The 20,337-nt window shown below is 35.7% G+C and overlaps 3 protein-coding genes and 1 long non-coding RNA gene across 4 annotated transcripts; 1 reads left to right on the top strand and 3 right to left on the bottom strand.

Annotated features, from left to right (window-relative positions):
- Window positions 1-29: 29 nt before the first annotated feature.
- On the bottom strand, window positions 30-10,179 carry tmem71 (transmembrane protein 71). The gene is made up of 10 exons (XM_043257696.1): window positions 10,098-10,179; window positions 5,106-5,156; window positions 4,975-5,023; window positions 4,629-4,838; window positions 3,554-3,738; window positions 3,279-3,464; window positions 3,114-3,180; window positions 2,886-2,944; window positions 2,224-2,273; window positions 30-2,126 (listed from the first exon to the last, which is right to left on the bottom strand). Exons 2-10 carry the CDS (start codon window positions 5,134-5,136, stop codon window positions 2,103-2,105), a joined length of 861 nt encoding a protein of 286 aa, XP_043113631.1. The 5' UTR covers window positions 5,137-5,156; window positions 10,098-10,179; the 3' UTR covers window positions 30-2,102.
- On the top strand, window positions 5,186-6,918 carry LOC122358009. The gene is made up of 3 exons (XR_006252556.1): window positions 5,186-5,678; window positions 6,474-6,521; window positions 6,737-6,918. It is a non-coding gene; the product is annotated as an uncharacterized LOC122358009 (long non-coding RNA).
- A 776-nt stretch (window positions 10,180-10,955) lies between the features above and the next one.
- Window positions 10,956-15,858, bottom strand: ift57 (intraflagellar transport 57 homolog (Chlamydomonas)). The gene is made up of 11 exons (XM_043254491.1): window positions 15,537-15,858; window positions 14,871-15,045; window positions 14,668-14,786; window positions 14,433-14,523; window positions 14,015-14,086; window positions 13,027-13,146; window positions 12,879-12,950; window positions 12,138-12,269; window positions 11,975-12,037; window positions 11,714-11,780; window positions 10,956-11,266 (listed from the first exon to the last, which is right to left on the bottom strand). Exons 1-11 carry the CDS (start codon window positions 15,671-15,673, stop codon window positions 11,088-11,090), a joined length of 1,227 nt encoding a protein of 408 aa, XP_043110426.1. The 5' UTR covers window positions 15,674-15,858; the 3' UTR covers window positions 10,956-11,087.
- Window positions 15,859-16,683: 825 nt separating this feature from the next.
- On the bottom strand, window positions 16,684-20,148 carry cavin4a (caveolae associated protein 4a). Its single transcript, XM_043253811.1, has 2 exons — window positions 19,625-20,148; window positions 16,684-17,544 (listed from the first exon to the last, which is right to left on the bottom strand). The coding sequence occupies exons 1-2, from the start codon at window positions 20,003-20,005 to the stop codon at window positions 16,936-16,938; spliced, it is 990 nt and encodes a 329-aa protein (XP_043109746.1). The 5' UTR covers window positions 20,006-20,148; the 3' UTR covers window positions 16,684-16,935.
- Window positions 20,149-20,337: the final 189 nt, after the last annotated feature.

The following is a 20,337-nucleotide window of genomic DNA, read 5'->3' as shown; positions in this document are numbered from 1 at the left end:
CTTAAAGAGAATGCAAAAAAATGATTAAATTGATGTTTAAAACTTTATTGTTGAAAATGGACAATATTGTTGTTGTTTTTTTTTTCAAAATACACTGTAAAACTATTAACCTTATAAAAACACATCTGCTTTAAGGCCTATCGACTCATACTTTTAATATGTTCTAACGTGGCAAATTAGGGTTGTGCAAATTACATAAATGCATTTCCTCTAAAGATTATATTTTACAATGTATACAAGAACCACAACAATTTCACATTTTACTTTCACATGCAGTACAATAATAGATAATAACTTTTTAAGGTTTTTACAATTTGGAGCTAGTCTTTAGCTCTCTTGTGACACAGATTGTTAAATGCAGTTACAGGTTCACCGCAGTCATCAAAGCTCAACTGCAGGGGAATATTTTCTATATTAATACACACTGAATTTGTTAACAGATTACTAATCAGTGAACACATTATGAGTCCTGAAATGGAAGATCTTAATTTTACAACACGCTTTGGTATTGAAATTTGGTCCAATCAATTATTTTTATCCCATTTCTAATGGGGTACAATGGACTAATTGCTTATATCCCTCATCTTACTGATTGTATTAACAATATTAATTATTATAAATATAGCTGCAAGCAGCGATTATAGGACCAGGCACAGCAACAAAAACTCGTTTTGTAAATCTGATTGGACATAGCATTCCTGATAGGACTTTAAGGTCAAGCACTTTACTGTCCATAAATAGAATTACTTATAACTTTTGCCCGATAGGTGGCTTCGACAGCCCTTTAATATCAAAGTCACATACAGTATTGCTGAGAAACAGCTTCAATGCTTTCAGCATCCTGACCTTTCAACTTTCTGTGCTTGGCCCCTCATAATAATACATTTTCTACGCAACACTTAAATATTGACTTTTTAAAGAGCAATATTCATTCTTGTTTCATTGCTCGTGGACACTACAAAAACATTTACAATAAACACTGAAGACAATACACTTCATATAAACACATTAGATTTATACTGGCTAAGATAAATGATAGTTCACTTATTCACCTTGGCTTGGTCTCAAACATGTTCGATTTCAGATTTTTAGGCTTAAACCTCTAAAATTGAAACGCTCCTATTTTTAAAAAAAATATTTTATCGTTGCTTTGCTTTTGTTTCCTCATGAATGTCTTTGCACTTCATAACTGAGCTGCCTCCTACAACATTGGACTAATAATGATAAAAATATCATCCTAATAAAAATATTGCAGTTGCGTGAACATGACAAAAAGATACACTTACTATACAGTAAATCGAGAACATGTTCTCCTTTGGCAGCACTAATTCCCTGTAAACAGGGCTAATTAAAATACTATTTTAAGTGCACTGCTTTTATAATAAATCTAATTATTGTGGCACTTTTTAGCAGCACTTTTTGCCTGAAATTTCAGCCCTCTTAAATCACACAGCACGCGATTTTAACCCAGGCAAACGGCAATAACACTCTTCCTGTTTCGTACAGCAAAGGCACTTGACAAATATGAGGCATCTGTGCAAAGCTAAAGTGGCACTTCTTCTGCTACAACTTCTCAAAAGGTAAAGATATCCTTCAAAGTCATTATAACATTATATTAAATATTAAATATTTTTTAGAATCTGATAATCTGACAAGACAAGCTGGTCACCATGTTGAAGAGCCTAACCAAGCCAAGCTGATGCATTCACGCACACCACTGACACATTTCACTTCTATGCTCTGTCACGCAGGGCATCTCCACTGACTCAAAGAATCCCTCATAATGCAATCCTGTCTTTCGTTTAGGAACATCAAATCCTCAAACATTTACTGAGTTATCATTCTTCATTTATATGTCTATAAACAAATGCATGCCAATTTTAAGCATGTAAAATTTAATGTGACAGTCATCTGCCATCACTGGTTCTGTCACTCTCCTTCAGTGATTATTATATTCAGAACTCTTTAGCTGATCAGTGAAAACACCGCTACAAAAATAATCAATAACTCATTTCTAACGCTGATGCAGGATGTGTCCACGCACACTCACTTCCTCAGGACACGGCTTCACACAGTTCTGTGCGTGTGAGTGTGTTTGCTCCTCACTCGTTCCTGGAGGTGATATCCTGATGAGGAGACACAATATGGATGATTAAATTTGTTATTTAGAGTCCAATTTTTTTATTAGAGTCAGGAGTTATTCATCTGAATTGAGATTCTCACCTCAGTCTTTGCTCTCCTCCAACGCACTGCAGTTCCAGGTTTAGACATACCTGAGAGAGAGACGGGGAGCATGATTTTACAATATTTGACTCATAAATAGTGGAGAAGTTAGGTTTATAAAATAACTGATGACCTCCCACTCTATCTGACTGATTGACGGGAGTGTTTTCCTATAATGTAACCCTGGATCACAAAACCTTAGGTAGTCTTAGGTAGCACAAGTATATTTGTAGCAGTAGCCAAAAATACATTGTATTATAGGATATTAAGTAATGATCATGTTACATGAAGATATTTTTTAAACATCCTACCGTTAATATATCAAAAACTTCATTTTGAGGACTTTATTTGGACAACTTTAAACAATATTATGATCATTTTGCACCTTTATATATATATATATATATATATATATATATATATATATATATATATATATATATATATATATATATAAGCTCACAATTTAACACAATAAAAAAATTAAACACAATAAAGACATTTTTGTAACTACAAAGTTTCAATTAACACCTGATTCTGAACCCAAATATTTATAAAAAGTCCCAAGCTACAATTTTTTTTTTTACATTGATAAATATATTTTTAATTTAGGAAAATGTCGTATTGTGTAAGTATAATAGTGAATTAGTTTGTTTACTCACATATAGATGAAAGCAGAACCATGAACGCCACTGCTGCAGAAACACCTCCCAGCAGCCACCTGTGAGGATTATGATAACCATTATGACCTATAAGAAGTAAAGCTCCACCCATTCTCACAACAAACAAGCCAAATGGACAGAAATTTTACTGGCTGTGCACGAAATCACATGCTTTCTAAATAGGTAGTTCTTTTGAGTAATCACTTTGTGAGGAAACGTTTTTATTACCCAGAGGAGATGGCAATGCAGAGGCACAAAGTTAGGATGAGAAGGAGAACTTTCAAGAAAACAGTTTCTGAAACAAACAAAAAGCACATTAAAATAGTTTCTATTTTTCCACACTCATCAAAAAGTAATAGTAAGCAAGGAGCTCTTTCATTCGCACTTTCTCACCTGACGTCTTGCTGGATGAGCTATAACTATTAATGTGACACATGGATGGAGGAGGGACATCCAGGAGGCCGCTCACCGATTGGTTGAATTGTTCGTGGGCGGAGCATGACTCACATGGAAGCTCCTCCTCTTCTAGCTGAGTCTGAGAAGGCATTTTATCAGGGGAGGAAACAGGATCTGTGGGATCTATAAAGAAACAAACATTTTCACAAAATCTGAACAGGCAAGCTAGACGTTTCAAAGATGTTGAAGTCCAAAACTAAAAGCCTTCTAACCGTAGGCGAAGCTGATGGGTGTGCTTATCTCATAGCTGTTGTCCTCCCATGATGATGACTGGAGGGGAGTGACGGGGTCAGATCTCCTAAATACACTTCCTTCAAACCAGGATTGGCATGATTGGCTCATGTCACTAAAAAGGCTGGCCAGTGATCTTTTTGCTCGGCGCTTTCGTCTGAATATTCTAATAAGCACACACATACAAAATCAATTCATGTCAGATTGATATTGCTTTGATATTCATGTTATTGAGGTTCACGGCATTCTTTTTTGCACCATTATATATCTCATAACTTTTTTTTTTGATACAGTATGTAAAAGTTGAACACAAGTGTATTTGAAAAACAATATAGTTAAACCAGTGGAAATACAGTACTGAAAAAAAACATTTAAATACTGTAATAATTAGTCATATCAATACTTGATTTTAATACAATATAGTAATTTAAATACCACTTAATTAATAAAGAATACGTGTTTTTATATCACTGAGACAATGACAAAACAGCTCAGAAAACACCTGAAAAAACTGAGGAATTTTTGTAATAGTCTGCCCTATAATGCACAGAGTTGCATTATTGCTAGGCTTTCAGATTTATGTACATTTAAAATTCCAGTGCATGTAAGACATTTTTTATCCCAAGACATACACAAATAAAATTAAAAAACTTCAAATGAAGTGATAGTAGATAGCCTAAAAATGAACTTCAAATAGATAGCCTAAATAATAACATGTGTTTCAGCGGGGCAGCACAACTTTGTGCGATTTCTTTTTGCCTCAAAACTGTTGCAGTGAAAATTTCACTGTTTTATGTAGTTTTAACAATATTTAAAGAAAGGTATTCATTTTTTTGCAATACTTTATATTACCAGTACAGTTCTGCTAAGCCGTGTCTTTGAATATCAATTAAGAAATGAGATCAGAAAGCCGATAAGAAAAGTATACTGTGAATATTTAGCATAGTCACAACACAGAACATGTTTACAGATATAGTGAATAGGACATCTGGAATGTAGATGCACACACACACACACACACACACACAAACAACAACAAACAGTAATAAATCTCACCGGACAAGATTCTCTTTGTATGAGACGCTGGTGTGTGAGGGAGTCAGGGTGACGTTACCCTCGTCATCTGTGGTGAAACTGTCCTCTGTCAGCACATAGTAACCATTGGCCAGTAGACGGGGGCTTCGGCGGCACACGCACACAGAGCCTGTCAGCGGATTGGTGGAGAAACACTCGAAGGAGGAGTCAGAGAAGTGGGAAGCGTCAAGACTGAAAGAGAGAAACGGAATTCAAGTACACCAGCGGTTTTTATGAATGCACAGACAAGCACTACACATATATTTAAAAGCTTTCCCTGTTATTTTCTTTAAGTATATGTTGCTGTTGTTTGTCTGCATTCCTGTACCTGTGACAAATATATTCAGCCTCCTGCCTCCTGGTCTTAACCGGAGAACCTATAACAAACATCAGCCTTATCAAAGAATGTGTGGACAAGAGGAAGAATGGGAGTGAGACATGACATGAAGGCATACATACTTGTAACCGCTCCTTTAAAGAAGAAAGACATGGCTCACGTTGCTGCTAAACCTGTAAAAATAAACAAAAAAATTACATTCTGCGCAGAAATTGGTAGTACATAATTTAGCACATGTGTACAGCTCATGGGAAACTATTTTTAAACTTTATTATTATACACTGTAAAAAGTGCTACACCCACAAAGTAGGTTTTAAATACTTTAAATAGTTTTAATCTAGTTTATTTTATTTGTTTTATACTAAAACGTATTAATATACTTCCTCTTTACTTAAAATATATCAGTTTTTATATAACAATATATTTTAAGTAAAGCTATTGCAATTTATTTGGGTAGTTATTTGTATATGGTTGTTGTGTACAAGAAATGTTATAAAAGTGAGTTGACATACACAATTTATTAGAGCAGTTGTCGGTGTGACAGGTTTGTTCATCAAACGTAAATATTTTAAAATTTTTAGTAGTTGGCATTATCCATTTTTCACTGGCGGGGACTTGCCCAGGCAGATGCCGCATCTTCGACACTTCAACTGTTTGAACGCTGCAGCGGATCTTTTCAGGGACTGATTAACACGGTAAGTTGAGCAAATTTAACCGAGTGATTGATGTAGAATCACGCGAAATCGCCGCTTACTCTACTAGGGAGCTGAGGTTAGGTTTGCAAATTGCACTGTATAGCCAGCTATCCTGCACACGACAAGCCGACAACGGCCGTTCTGATAATGAAAATATTGGACATTAAACGCTAAGGTAAAAGTTAACCTAAGTTAACATTAGTACTAGGCTAGTTTAAGTTAACGCTTAACTAACGGTTAAAAATGATATTATTGGTAAAATTAAAGCCAAAGTAGCCTTAAAACACATAGTAGCCATGACTACAGAACTTATTTCATTTCATATTAACAATGCGGTCTCCGGTGGGCTTTGCAGCTGCGTTATCAGCAGCAGAGATGCTAGTGAATTTGATAGCAGTGGCTCACCTGTTACTAGCAGCACCTGCTAACATCGCCACTGTTACAACATTTAGGATGGACTTGTTTAAAAACGCAAATACTTAGGTATTAATTAGTTGCACAAATGCCCTCCGTTATATGTGATCGAAACGGTCGCAGTTTAGAGCCTTCAGGCAATAGTTTTATGGGCAAATCAGAGATCATGTTATTATACTTTTGCATTACTAAAGTAGATGCACAGAACTGACTGTAGAGATGTATGTTTAGACTTCTCTGTCTGATTTTAGAGATTTGATTCACGTTTTTTTATTCTGCAAAGAATTATTCTGCAAAACTATGTCTAACCTATTACTTAAATCAATTACATTTACAACTGATTTTTAACTTTATTCTAACATGTATTTTCCTGGTCTTTAGATACCCAAGCACTTTTGTTACCTGAGGGTCTTCAAGCTTCATATTCAGGTAAGAAAAATTAAGAAAAGATACAATTGCAGCTATAACTATTCCCAGGTAAGTAAAACATAGGTAAAATTGCAAAGTATCTAATATTCACCACCTTTAGCAACAAAAGTAAAATTTTGACTTAGTGTCTTTTCTGTCTTTTACCTGTCTGCTCTCATTGGCTGTTCATCTGACCTAACTCTTGATTATTTTTTGTTTGTTTGTTTCACCAATAGAGTCATGATGAAAGCGAGGTGCAGGCTGAGCTTGGCAGTTGCCCACTGAAAATTTACATGTGCCATCATCCCGACACAATTGGAATTATCATAGAAGGAAAGCCCGTGGTCAGAGGTGTGCCAAACCTGTCGAAAGCATGCTGCCTCTTGTTTGGACTTACATATGCCCTCGACCTCAAGTATCCCCAAAGTTGGTGTACACATTCGAGATATATCAGAGGCTGTTTGTGGGATTGGACCCCATGCGTCCTAAGCCATCATCCAAGTATACCAATCTCCTCATTAAGTTATCTTAGATGTTTTCTCAATGACATCTGACATTGTTTGCCATCATTTTACAAGTCTCTGAATTTTACAAGTATTTTGATTTAAAATACAAAAATCTTACAGATTTTCTTTTTTCGTTTGTTTTTGACAATACAATGTGATGTTATGGCTCACAGTTACATTTATCTAAACATTGCAGATTGGGCAGTTTGGCTATTTCACTTAACTGTTCAGAACAGGTTGAAATTACACTTACACAATGTTTGTTTTATATTATTGTGTACATGTGCAGCCACATTAATGGCCTGTTTTGTAGTCACTGTTAAATGTGACACTGGTTGACACTGAATAAATGTTGTCTTCAGTCTATCCTATCTTTTTTTCTTCTTCAATTGATTTTGTAATTGTTATTGACAGTCTGTTTATATAAAGTTAATCACTGTAGGGTTTAGAATATAAACATTTAAATTTCTTTTCTGAGGTATAGTCAGGACTCAATTAAAATGTTTATTCAAATATGATTAGATTAATTTTACTAAAAACATAAAGTTCATTAAACCTAATTAAAATGAGTACAGGTTGCTTGTAGCAACCCATAAATAAGTTACCTGTACCAAGAAAAGTAGGTTTATCTAAGTAATACTAGTACTATTAGTTACCTCAACTTGATTTTGTTGCATTTGTATTAAGTAATGTTACTGTGTTTATTATACTTAAAAAAAGACTGCAAGTTGACTCAACTTAAAACATCCAATGCAGCCACTTGCCTCACTTTTTATAAGTTAGATCTAGGTATTACTTTTTACAGTGTACTATAATAATATATTATACTATAATATTTTGTTTCGTTCTTCACGTGATTTTCTAGAATAATTCCTTGCCAGGTTTAGGTTGTGCAACGTGAAAAACATACTATAACAAAAAGATAAAATAAAAGCTAAATAAATAAAAATGATTATACTGATAACGGTATAAAACAGTAATGATGAATGCACATAATTTATAAATATAAAAGAACTGCTCATGTGCGACAACTGATTGATTGATTAATATATTTAATAATAATTCCATCCTTTACATTAAGTTCATGCAACAACAAAAACATAAATTAAACTACTGTAGTTACTAATGTGGTTTATTTTCATTAGTATATGCAAATGTGGGTGTTTCAAGAAAGTCTTAAGTAATAGTTATATTACTATAGGTTGTCTGAATACAGACAACCTTTGTTTTATCTTTGCAACAACTAAGATAAAACAAAAGCAAAAATAAACACACACACACACACACACACACACACACACACACACACACATACATATCTATAAAAACCACTAACAAATGCAGATAGCAAAGAATTAAAAAAAGATAAGGTGAGTAACATAAGATCATAACAATATTCACAGATCCATGATTAAGATAAAGAACTGTCAATGAAAAACAATGGAAAGGATAAATTCTTAAAATGATCTCTGTTGAAGTCTGTTGAAAATATTTGACAAAAATTTTGAATTGAATTGAATTTTGTGCAATAAATGTTTAAGGAAATTAGGTCAAATGAGTATTTCTCCTAAGTATCTAAAAAAGAAAATCTAAAATCAAATGTTTTCCCCTGTTAATTTTTTATATAAAAAAAGAGCAATTGTTCTACAATAAATGTTATTTTATTTACAAAAAAATATTTTATGAAATAAAACAAATCATTTGATGTAAAATGGGGAGAGGTGTCTGACAGAATATAAAGGGAGTGGGATGGGGAGGGGGATCAGGAAGCCATGATGATCTAAATGGGGATGATGCTGGCAAAGTAGGTGGAGACCTCAAACTGTACTTCCTGTTAACCGCTTCCTGGCTGGAAATAAAATGATTGGCTGAATAGAGTGCTGTGCATGTATGAACACTGCAGCTGCTATCAGAGAAGCAGAGGAGACTAACGGCAAAGAATGAGGGAGTACAATAACACATGCCCTCTCTCTCTCTCTCTTTCTCCAGAGACGCACAAAGCAGCTCATTTGTTTTTCTTACAAATCTGTTCCCACAGTGATCACATGACAGACTTCTGCAACTTATGTTTGTGTTTGAACAGAAAGTCCCCAAACCCTCACTCACTTCCTGTAGTCTCTTTGAGCTAGACACGCAAAATGGCTTTAACTTTAAGAAAAACAATTTCAGCATAACGATGCAAATACATAAAATAAGGAAAATAAAGCATGCTGTCGATATTGGAGCAGAGCCTAAGCAAAACGGGTAGCTTCAATATCACAGCTTATTGCAGAATTGTGTCAACCACAAAACCACACACACGCATAGCAAACACAAACAGACCTAAAAAAAAAAAAAAAGTATCTCTAGTATTAGTATTTCTATTGGCAATTGTTATTTCATAATTATCTATTTATATTATTTTCATTTTTGCCTAATCACTTATATAATGAGAAATTGTGATTTAACCAACTGAATAGAAAAAAATATATATATTTCACATTATATTGTACATAGGCGCAAAAGCTGTGTCGCCGTTACTTCTATTATTACTGATCGAATATCTGTTTCATTTAAGGTTTTTTTTGTTTTGTAAGATTTTTAGTTTTATAAATATCTTTAAAAATATATATTTGGTCTACAATGCAATTTTATCAATACATAACTAATATTGCGTGACTGTAATAATGTGACTTATTTATTATTAATATATTATAAACGGGATATCATAAAAATGTATTCTATTTTACTCCAAATAATTCTTTTTTTATAGATATTTACACGGAATCTGGCGTCCTCGTTGTTTTCATGCTCTGTTAGATTAATTCTGCTTTCAGACGCGACGCTCCTCGAGTCTTTGTTGCGCGGCCAGAAGCAGACACGGAACATTCACTCACATATCAAGTTTTTTTACTTTATTTGATAATCATACAATGGAATAAATCTAAAATCCCACATAATATAGCCTACAAAGTGATTACGCTGAAGCGTGATGCGATGCTAACATCCGGTTTCCTCTCGCCGCGTTCTTTAGCTCCGTGTCTGCTCCGCTTCTATCGCGCGAAACGCAAGAAAATACAAAGATTCAGTAACAAGAGGAAAAACAGCTTACCTAAACCGTGGAGAATGCGAGTCTGTTACCTACAAATGGTGTCACTGACATTCATGAAGAACCACGCCTTCTGAGAGAGAGAGAGAGAGAGAGAGAGAGAGAGAGAAGGGAAGGGGGCACTGTTCAAAACAAAACTTCTCTGAAGAATACAGCAGTGCATCAGTAATGCAAATGTATTTGATCAAATTATTGCATAATTTCACATACGTGTGAATGCATATTTGCGCACAAGTTGTAATGCATGCATTAGTTTGTATGATTAAGTATTTATATTTTTAGGTCATTCTGCACATCATTTATTCACCCTCGTGTCCTCCTAAACCCTGTAAGGGTGTCTTTCTTATTCTGAGCACAAAATAATATGTTTTGAAGGGCATATTTAACCAAACGTCAACTGTAGCAATGGACTTATTTAGTTTATTCTTCAGAATATCGTCTTTTAAATAAACAGGAAACAGATACAAACCTGTAATAATAGTTCTGAGTTTATTTTTGTTGTAAACTGTTAATTTGTAGATGGCTCATGTGATCGTTAATAATAATAATTAGGAATTTTATCTTTTGGACTATATTTACAGTTGTTGCAAACGTGTGCCCTTTTCACTGGAGAATTCCTTCAAATATTGGAAATCACAAAATAGAAAGTTTCAAGTTTCTTCGTCAGAAAACAGACAACAGGTTTCCTCAGGATGTGGGCTGATAACTTGGGTATGTGCAGACCACAATAATCTCTAGTGTTTCTCTGCAGTGTGTGAGGATGACATCATGGAACAGCTCAGGGTCCTGTAACCAACACCCCTCTCTTTCTCTGGAGACAGTTGCGCAAGTTAAAACTTCTACAAACTCTGAGAGCAAAGGTTGCAGTTGTGAGAATATTCACTTTATTGTTCAATTTCAGATATTTCGTGATTTACACTTAAAAAACATATTTGAACTAAATATTTACATGAAATGTAACCCAACACATACAGCATCACCAGAGTGTGGGACTCAGTAAGTCTGTGTGTTGGGCTCTAAGAGGTGTGTAGCGTGCATGTCTCTGGTCATGTTGTTTTTCTCTCGGAGTTTGGCTTGCAGTAACGTGTGCTCCACCACTCCCATCCGAACGTCCATCTGCTCAATCTCCTGCTTCAGCTTGGTCAGGCTCTGACGGATCTTCACCACCGGAGCTGCAACACAGAACACATTAAAGGGTTACTTCATGCAAAAATTAAAAGTAGGCTGTTTTGCTTACATTTGAAGCATCCTAGGTATGTATGACTTTTTTTTCTTTCAGATGAATCCAATCAGAGTTATATTAAGAACTGTCTAGACCCCTGCAAGCCTTTCCATGGAACTAAGCAGGATTTTGCTGTATACACTTTAGAATACTTTAGTGAGAGCAAACTGTTCATTACATTTGAAATATGGACATTCATCTTTTAGAAAAATGCATGGATTCTCTACAGGAGGCCTTTATTCACCCCCTGGAGCTGTGTGAGGGACAATATAAATAATATACATTTCATTTCTAATATAAATTTTCATTTTTGAGTGAAGCAACCCTATAACAAACAGAAACTACAGCTCATATAAGCAAACTACATCAAGCATAGCTTGCTGTGTGTGTGGTTTACCTCCATCCGACATGCTGCTGCCTTTCTCTTCCATTTCCTGTTTGACTTTTTCTAGCTCTTCGCTGATCTGAAGAAAAAAAATAAATACAATTTATGAATGTTATTTGAATAATGTGTAGATATGTGGGCATAATACGGTTATATACAGCATTATGAGACATGTCAATTTCTGTTTTTTGCTGCTATGTGGAAACCAATTGATTATTAGATATTTGCAATAATAATAATACAGTGTGACTGTATTGTTGTTTATAGACTCACTTCAGCCAGAATCCTGGTTCTCTCTGTGACGCCTCCACTGGCTTGCTGATAAAGCTCCTTTACCTGAGGGGGAAAAAAACACACACAACATTTGACATCCTATCTTTTGATTGGTTCAAGGATAGTAATATTGTTTTAGGTCTTCATTGGTCGAGATGTTCACCTTGTTTAGCTGTGCTTGTGCCTGGCGGTATTCTGAAATAAGATGTTCAAGCTGTGTGTTGAGATATTTCTCACGACTGCTCACTTTCTCTAGTGTTTTACTGATGTCCTCCCTCAACTTAAACAGACAGCCCTGGGAACATCCACGCATATGCATATTTAAACTTAATGGTTCACATTATTATGCACATTAAATATACACTGCCCTCCAAAAGTCTGGAAACACCACTGGCAATGTGTGGTTTTGGATGATATTAGCATAAATCCTTAGCATTCATTGGTGCAAATACTATACATTAAAGTAACCTGACATTATCATTGAAGACCAGCAATAATAATTTTCATTTTGATTACATAATAATGGCAATATACACGTCACAGTCGACGGTACTACGGAAGGAACTGGACCGTGATGTCCGTAAGAAGTGTCCAAGCAGTGTGAATCATCTTTGGGCAATCCTTCAGGAGGCTTGGAGTAATATATCAAGTCAATGTTTGAGTAAACTGACAGCTCGAATGCCCAGATTATAAAGAGCTGCAATAGCTGCTAATGATGGATAGTTTTATTAATGAAAAATGTAGTTTTTTTTTCTATGTATAAATTGTTTATGTAATAAAATCAGTGCAAAATGATCACAAATTATAAAGGATTCATGACGATATTGTCCAAATCTTTCCTAGGGTGTTTCCAAACTTTTGGAAGGCAGTGTATATTTTTAAAAATGAGCGATGGATGGATGACCTTGGCGTCTAGCAAGGATGTGTTGATGCCGTCCTGATGTTGATGCATTTGATCAACATGAATTCTCCAATCCTGAAAAACATTAAGCAGTATGTCAATCAGAGCCTCTCGTCACTATGCTATGATTAAAGATGGAAGTATTTAAGACCTTGTTGTCGGTCCGAATGGTGACTTTGAGTTGTGGAAGAACTCGCTCCACCTCCAGATTCCACTGAGCAGCATCAACATCTGACTCGAGAACCACCGCAGGCCTCGATCCGCTAAGTTCCTGAACACACACATCTACCAGTTGTCTTTTACTGTTCATATTTGATCAAATATTGTATAGTAGTTCTTTAAGATATTAGCAAACATCTCTCTTAACTTAATGTAAAAGACTGTGGGCTTCATGACTTGTAGCACATGCACTGATACCATCTTACATATGAAACAACTAAACCAGGGGTGCCTAGTAGGTCGATCTCGGAGGCATTGCTTGTAGATAGCACTGGGGGGTGCAAGATAACTTAAACGTAAAATTTAACGTAATTTAATTTCAAATTTAAATAATGAAAATATTTTAAATAATCATACCGCTGTATGAGAATATAATGCGCAAATTACAGCTCTCAGCTAGACAAAAAAAAAGCCAGTGTCACACTAGTAGCCTAAAGTTTTGTTTGCAAAAAAGAACATATGTTTAAATCTACCTTAAATTTGCTTTGTTGAAAAAAAAACAACAACAACAACAACACAAAAATACAAAGGTTTTAGTGAATAGAAAAGTTTGTGCTTTTTGATTTTTTAAAATGAAAAATGTAATTAATACAATATAAAGATATATATATATCCCAGCAAATATTTTTTAGGCCTATTTACTTATTTATTATATATAAATATATAATATATATAATATATATATATATATATATATATATATATATATATTTTTTTTTTTTTGTATTTCATTAGTTATTTATTTTTCACTTGGTAGATCTTTGTGAGTTTCTCATTTGAAAAATAGATCCCCACACAAAAAAGTTTGGGCACCCCTGAAGTATACCATCTCCAGAGAAAAAAGAAAGTAATTATTCCTTTCAGGTTTATATTTTATCAACACATAAAATGCATCTACTGGTATTTCAAACAAAACTCACACTCTGATTGGTTCTGGTCTTCAATGCGTCTAAATCAAGGCAATCTTCTTCCTCATACTCCTCATCCTCCTGCTGAAGATGCACATTTTAATGAGTGTGTGTGTGTGTGTGACTCACTGTCACTCACTTTACACATGAGTTTGTGTGCGTGATTCAAAGTCATGTCTTTGTTTTACTGTGTGAATAAGGACTGGGTGATATAATTAAACATTTACATTAGGAGAAGTAGATTTTTAATGTAGGTCACATAAATTGCAAAAAAATACAACATATAATTACTCAGAACTCCTGGAAATCATAACATATTCTTTCTGCGCTAAATGACTCAAACACTGAAAAAACTGCTAATACAAACGCACAAGAAATGAAAGCTTAAATTTCAGGGTGAAGCTTAGAATAGAGTTTGACATTGACTCACTGTCATTTCTTCTTCAACTTTACTAAGTGTGAGCTCAGCATCATCTTCCTGCACACAGTCATCTTCCACCTCCACAGACGGGTACATTGGCCTGATAGAAAGAGAAAACCAGCTGTGTTAGTAAGCATATAGTGGGAACATACAGAAAATTTAAACAAACAGAAAGTTTGAGAACCCTCTTGAATATTACAAGAATTCGTATAAGATCTAAACCAGCGTGTGTGTGTGCTGTTACCTGTTCCAACTGAATCCTTTACTCTTTAGCGCCTTTTCTACCAGCTGATCTAGAACATAACAGACATGCTCTCCAGAACCAGACTTCAGCTTAGATGGGGGGAAATCAACCTGGCCTCCCTACGAAAAACAGATATACAGTCATAATTAAGAAACCCACATACTGTTACACACACTTGTGAGGGTGTCATCATCATGTCTCACCAGAGCACGCAGCTCAGACAGTATGTTGGAGACGGTGGCGTTGGGGTCATCGTACTCCTGCGGTGTGTCAAACGGACGCCCGCACAGAGAAATCAACCAGGCAGCAATTACACTGAACATATAGAACTGCTCTCCAGGATTTGACAACACATGAGGACTAGAGACAAAATAATGCCTGAAAAACAGAGAAAAAATTTTGTTTTATATATATGGAATATATATGTATATATATATATATATATATATATATATATATATATATATATATATATATATATATATATATATACAGTATATATATATATATATATATATATAGTAGTAGTATATATATATATATATATATATATATATATATATATATATATATATATATATATATATATATATATATATATATATATATATATATATATATATATATATATATATATATATATAGAGAGAGAGAGAGAGAGAGAGATTATATATATTGTATATGTCAATATTAGAAGATGCAACATGTTTTTGATTTTTTTTTTTACAAGTTAACTGTTAAAAACCTAATATAAACCTACATAATATATAATATAAACCTATAAACCTAATTAATGTTTGTGTCAGAAAAACATAAACATGATCATGCCTTATATATTAGATATGAAATAGCGTTTCTACAGTCCTCACCTGGAAAGGGGTTTGATGTTGTGTTTATCCAGAACATGCTGTTCATAATCCAAAACCTTGAGTTTATCCAGAAGATCCTCCATTAGCACAAACATCTGATAGACCGAACCGGGTCCGCGCTCCTCTTCCTCCGCCATGGCTGCCTCTATTCACCTCCAACAAGCTACTGTCGAGGCGACGTGGTTTTAAACGTTAAACATCGCTCAAAAATGCAAACAGGCTCATGTACACCCTTTTCTCCTTCTCTCCGTCTTATTTTATATCAGTCCTGCAAAAGCGGATTCGAGATGTTGTAGTTACTGTCGCCAGGAATGACGTCACACACCGGACATGGTAAGAAACAAAATAAAAGTACTGAACCAAGATGGTTAAAAAAAACCTGTATAATTTTAATATATTAATATTATATAATATATCATATATTCATATAAATGTTTGACGAAACGTGCTGAGGGTTTTATGAGAATCTAAGTGCTGCCACACTCTGTAGGGGAGAAGAAATATTAATATAATATAATATAATATAATATGTGCTAATGTTGCATGATAGCCTATGATAACAAAGTTTGTGAATAGTGAATAACTTATTATAAAATAATATTTTATTTTTTTTGTTAAAAATGATCTCTGGGGGAGATAATATATTATTTACTGTAATGAAGAAGTTGAATTTACAATAATTACCTCTTCCAAATTCGAAGGAACAGCATTTATTTGCTTATTAACTTATTTAATTTAATGCATTCTTTCTTTCAAAAATATTATTTATTTTACATCAGAACTATACAAGCTTAAAATTGAACTGAAATATGAGCATGCATTATAGTGTTTAGTTGTCTTTCGATGAACTGTGTGCCAGTGTGTTCCTCATGTTAGGTTGCTATGTGCTGGGCAGAGCCGCTCAGCTGTTGAGATTAATTCCAAGAGATCTTTTTTTGGCTGATGGGTCAAACTTTCTTTCACTTTGCCAGTCTCTGTCTCTATATGTTGGTGTGTGTATTAACGCAAACGTTTGGCGATCCAAATGTTCTCTGATATTCACTGACTGTAACTGAGATTCAGTCCCCAGCTTAACTACCGGTGCTTTGGACAAAGTCATCCTTACTCCAAGACACAAGTGCAGAGTAAAACGACACATTAGACCGCACGCATTTTCACATTTTAATATATTTCACATGTGGCTTACGGTAACAGAAATGATACAAACACATCTAGTGCTTGAACTCTTTCATTAATTTAGCTACCCAACACACACATTCTCATACACTCTCACATTGGAGCACATTTTTTTATGAAAAATCAACCTTTATTCCTCTTTCTAAATAACTACTTTCTTTCTCTGCATTCTATATACTTTTTCTTTCCAATTCCCCACAGTTTCTGTGGTGAACTGCTGTTTTCAGTCCTCTTGGATACGAGTTGCTCCCTCTTCTGATACTGGACCTTCCCTCTTGTTCTCGGTAACCACCTCTGTGTAGGTCACATCTGGGCTAGACTTCCTGCCTTTGGGAGGAGTCACAGCAGGCTCCGCATCTGCTCCCTCCTGGCCCTCAGCGACCGTACGCTCCTTCTTCAGCTTGATTTTGAACGATTCTTTATTGGGTGCTTTCTTAGCGATGTTCTCCTTCAGCCTCTCGCTGCTCTGACGGATCTTCTCTCGCTGCTCAGGGGGCACGATCTTCTCCCCCAAGGTGTTGAATTTGGTTCCGAGCGTCTGGCCCGTCTTACTAAGGCTCTCCTTGGTCTTGCTGAGGTTTTCTCGCGTCTTCTCTCGGGTCTTGCTCATGCTCTCTTTGGAAAATGCAGCTTTGATGTTCTCAATGCCTTTTAACCCGCTTTGTTTCAGACGGGCACCCCGGGAAGACTCCGCCTCCTCTACCACCATGTACTCTTCATCGGATGACAGGTCAGCAGGGATTTCATACTCATCTGGCTCCACCTCCAAGTTAGCAAGCCCCTCCCCTTTAGGAGTCTTGGTGACAGCAACAGAGGGCACTTCAGTTTCACCCTGCAGTTAAAGACAGAAGAGAAAGAACATTATTCAGTAGGAAAACACACTCACCAGTCCTCACACACATCTTCATCTTTCACCTAGCCATCTTCCACCAGTCTAACCCAGAAGGTCATGGAGAGGAAGTCTGTGCTCTTTGTGTCTATAAAACTATGTTTAGAAATTGCAATTAACAGCATTGCTGGAGGCTTGGATTTTTGATGCTTTCTTGCAACTTAATTCAAGAATCACTGAGCTTATTACCACACACTAGTTTACTTATCACCATATTTAGACTGAAATGTTTATTTAAAAAATGAAAAAAATCTATATAGATGCCGTTTACACTGAAACATAAATATGTGTTACAGTCTAAATATTGGTCCAGTAACAAAATACAACTCACATACTTAATTGTCTTTATTTAATAAAAGATGTTTTAGAGAACAGTTTTTGACCATACAGTGAAAGTCAGTGGTGTAACAAACAGCAGTGGACCCCATTGACTTTTATTGTATCAACAAAATTAGGAAATCTTCAGTTTAAAATAATAATTACAGAATTTTCATTTTTGTCTGAATTATCCCTTCAAGTTTACCTATATATTTTCTGCTTTGAAGGGTCTTTGAAAGGGTCACAACGATGCGAATAAGATGATGAAATTGATGTAATGTTACATTGCATGAAAAAAAAGTTAAAATCCACAGTTGGATTTTAACCTTCCTTGGGAAAGTTTTTATCAGTCCATCTGAAAGTTTGAGTCAGATTTTTCTACTATATTCTTTCTCTCTATTTTTAAAATTATGTCTACAATATCTGATCACAAGGCCTACATGCATTTTCCACTAATTTTACGTTTTAGTGTTGAGTTAAATTTGGAGTGCTAATCAACAGCTGTGGTATTATCAATTACACATTTACAAAGTCTCTTTCTGTTTAAGTGGGCGTTTCTTTGCCTTAACAAGCAACGGAGACTACGTTTCATGTCAGTCTGAAGTCTTATTACATGAAATTACCCTTCCCTTGAGAGCATTTCTGCAGACTGTAAGAATGGATGTCTATGTATGTGTATGTATTAACTCCCTATTCAGGGAATGGCCTTAAAGAGTGTCTTCAGCTGTGTGTGCAGCTCTATATTAGGAAACCTCAGAATAACCATACACAAACACACATGCTAAATACTGTCTCACACACTGTCTAAAAGCCTAATTTAGACAAATTTATTATGTCACATATATTCTCTAATAATTAATTCTGCATATTGAAGTGTTGCACTACAGAGTGAGAAATTTGCAAGCCTCTGTGCATTGCTACTTAGAAGAACTGAATCAAATCATCAGCTGAATCATGTATTCAGGATCGGGGCACCAAATGTAAATTGTTTGAAAATTGAACAATAAGACGAAATAGACAAAACCACAATGGACAACTACTAATCTGGAATGTGTTTCTCTAAAGAATTGTTAGCTAACTATGGTTATTAGTTTCTTTGAACTCTATTGTTAATGACAGAACTTGAGACCACACTTGCTTTTGGGAAATACACCCCTGTTATATAATGTTAAGGAGATAGTCGACTCAAAAATAAAAATTCCATTATATTTACTAACCCTCATGTCACTCCAAACCTGATTTTTTGGAATGCAAAAGAGGATATTTTTAAGAATTTTGGTAACCAAAAGGTTTCAGGTCCCATTGACTTCAATAGCCATTCAGATTTTAATTTTTTTCCATGATATGTAAGTCACTGGAACCTGAAACCCTTTGTTTACCAAAATCCTACAAAATATCTTAATAAAAGACAACAAGAGGAGTAAGTAATCATCCTGGTGGACTATCCCCTTAAGGCCCCGTGTCACTCACAGTTCCTCTTTCTGGAAGCCTCTTGAATGGAAATATCAAAAATATCTTTATATTACTCATCTGACACACTAACAGAAATAGTTAGCCAATCAGCTCTGAAAGGAAATACTCAAGAGCGCCTCCTGTTGCATTGTGTGAGATTTCAGTGCCAACTTGCTGTTAAATGCCACCAGGATAGAGCCACACCCTCAGTCGCCCATAACACACATGCAGTGGTAGTTAGGAATGTGTTTACCTGGTAGATGACAACCCTGAATTTGTTGCGGGTGAGCAGCTCATCTTGTGTAGTTTCCACTTTCTTCACGCGCACGTTTTGTTTCTCCACGCGGGAACGTACTTCTTTAACGTGGGCGCTCACGCGACGGGCTTTCTGGAGCAGTTTGTCAACGGTCGTGGCCGTGGCGCCATGGTCACGCGCTAGTTTGAGAAGCTCGGATTGGACGGCGCTCACCGAGCTTTCGAGCTGCTGCTGTCGCTCCTCCATGCGCTGCTGGCTGGCCTGAACGCCATCGATGATCGTGGACACGCGTTCCAGTAGAGACAGAATCGACAAGGCCGAGACGGGCTGTCCAGATTCATCCTCGACCCCCAGCATTACGTCTCCTCTCTTTTCCATCTCCGATTCTCCCTGTCACACGTCCCTGAAAGTAAAGCTGCCGGGCCAGAGATGGGTAAAGGGCCAGACGGGAATCAAACACACAGTACAGAGAGAAACCGACACTCCAAAAGAGAGACCCCAGCGGAATCTGACAAACTCCACCCCTGTTCACACACACAGATAGAAATGCATGGATATAAATACAACTGTAAGAGGACACGGAGACATTTTTGGAAGCTGTATCACAGAAGCACTGGAAAGCCCCATTAATGCAAACGTTCCCGTATTGTGTGCATGTGTCAGGGAGTCTTGTGGATATGCATGATACGTGTCACTCTCTCAACTCTGAA

The sequence above is a fragment of the Puntigrus tetrazona genome, chromosome 2 (assembly GCF_018831695.1).
Source record: "Puntigrus tetrazona isolate hp1 chromosome 2, ASM1883169v1, whole genome shotgun sequence".
NCBI classification, from domain to species: domain Eukaryota; kingdom Metazoa; phylum Chordata; class Actinopteri; order Cypriniformes; family Cyprinidae; genus Puntigrus; species Puntigrus tetrazona.
This window is presented reverse-complemented; position numbering and strand designations above follow the sequence as displayed.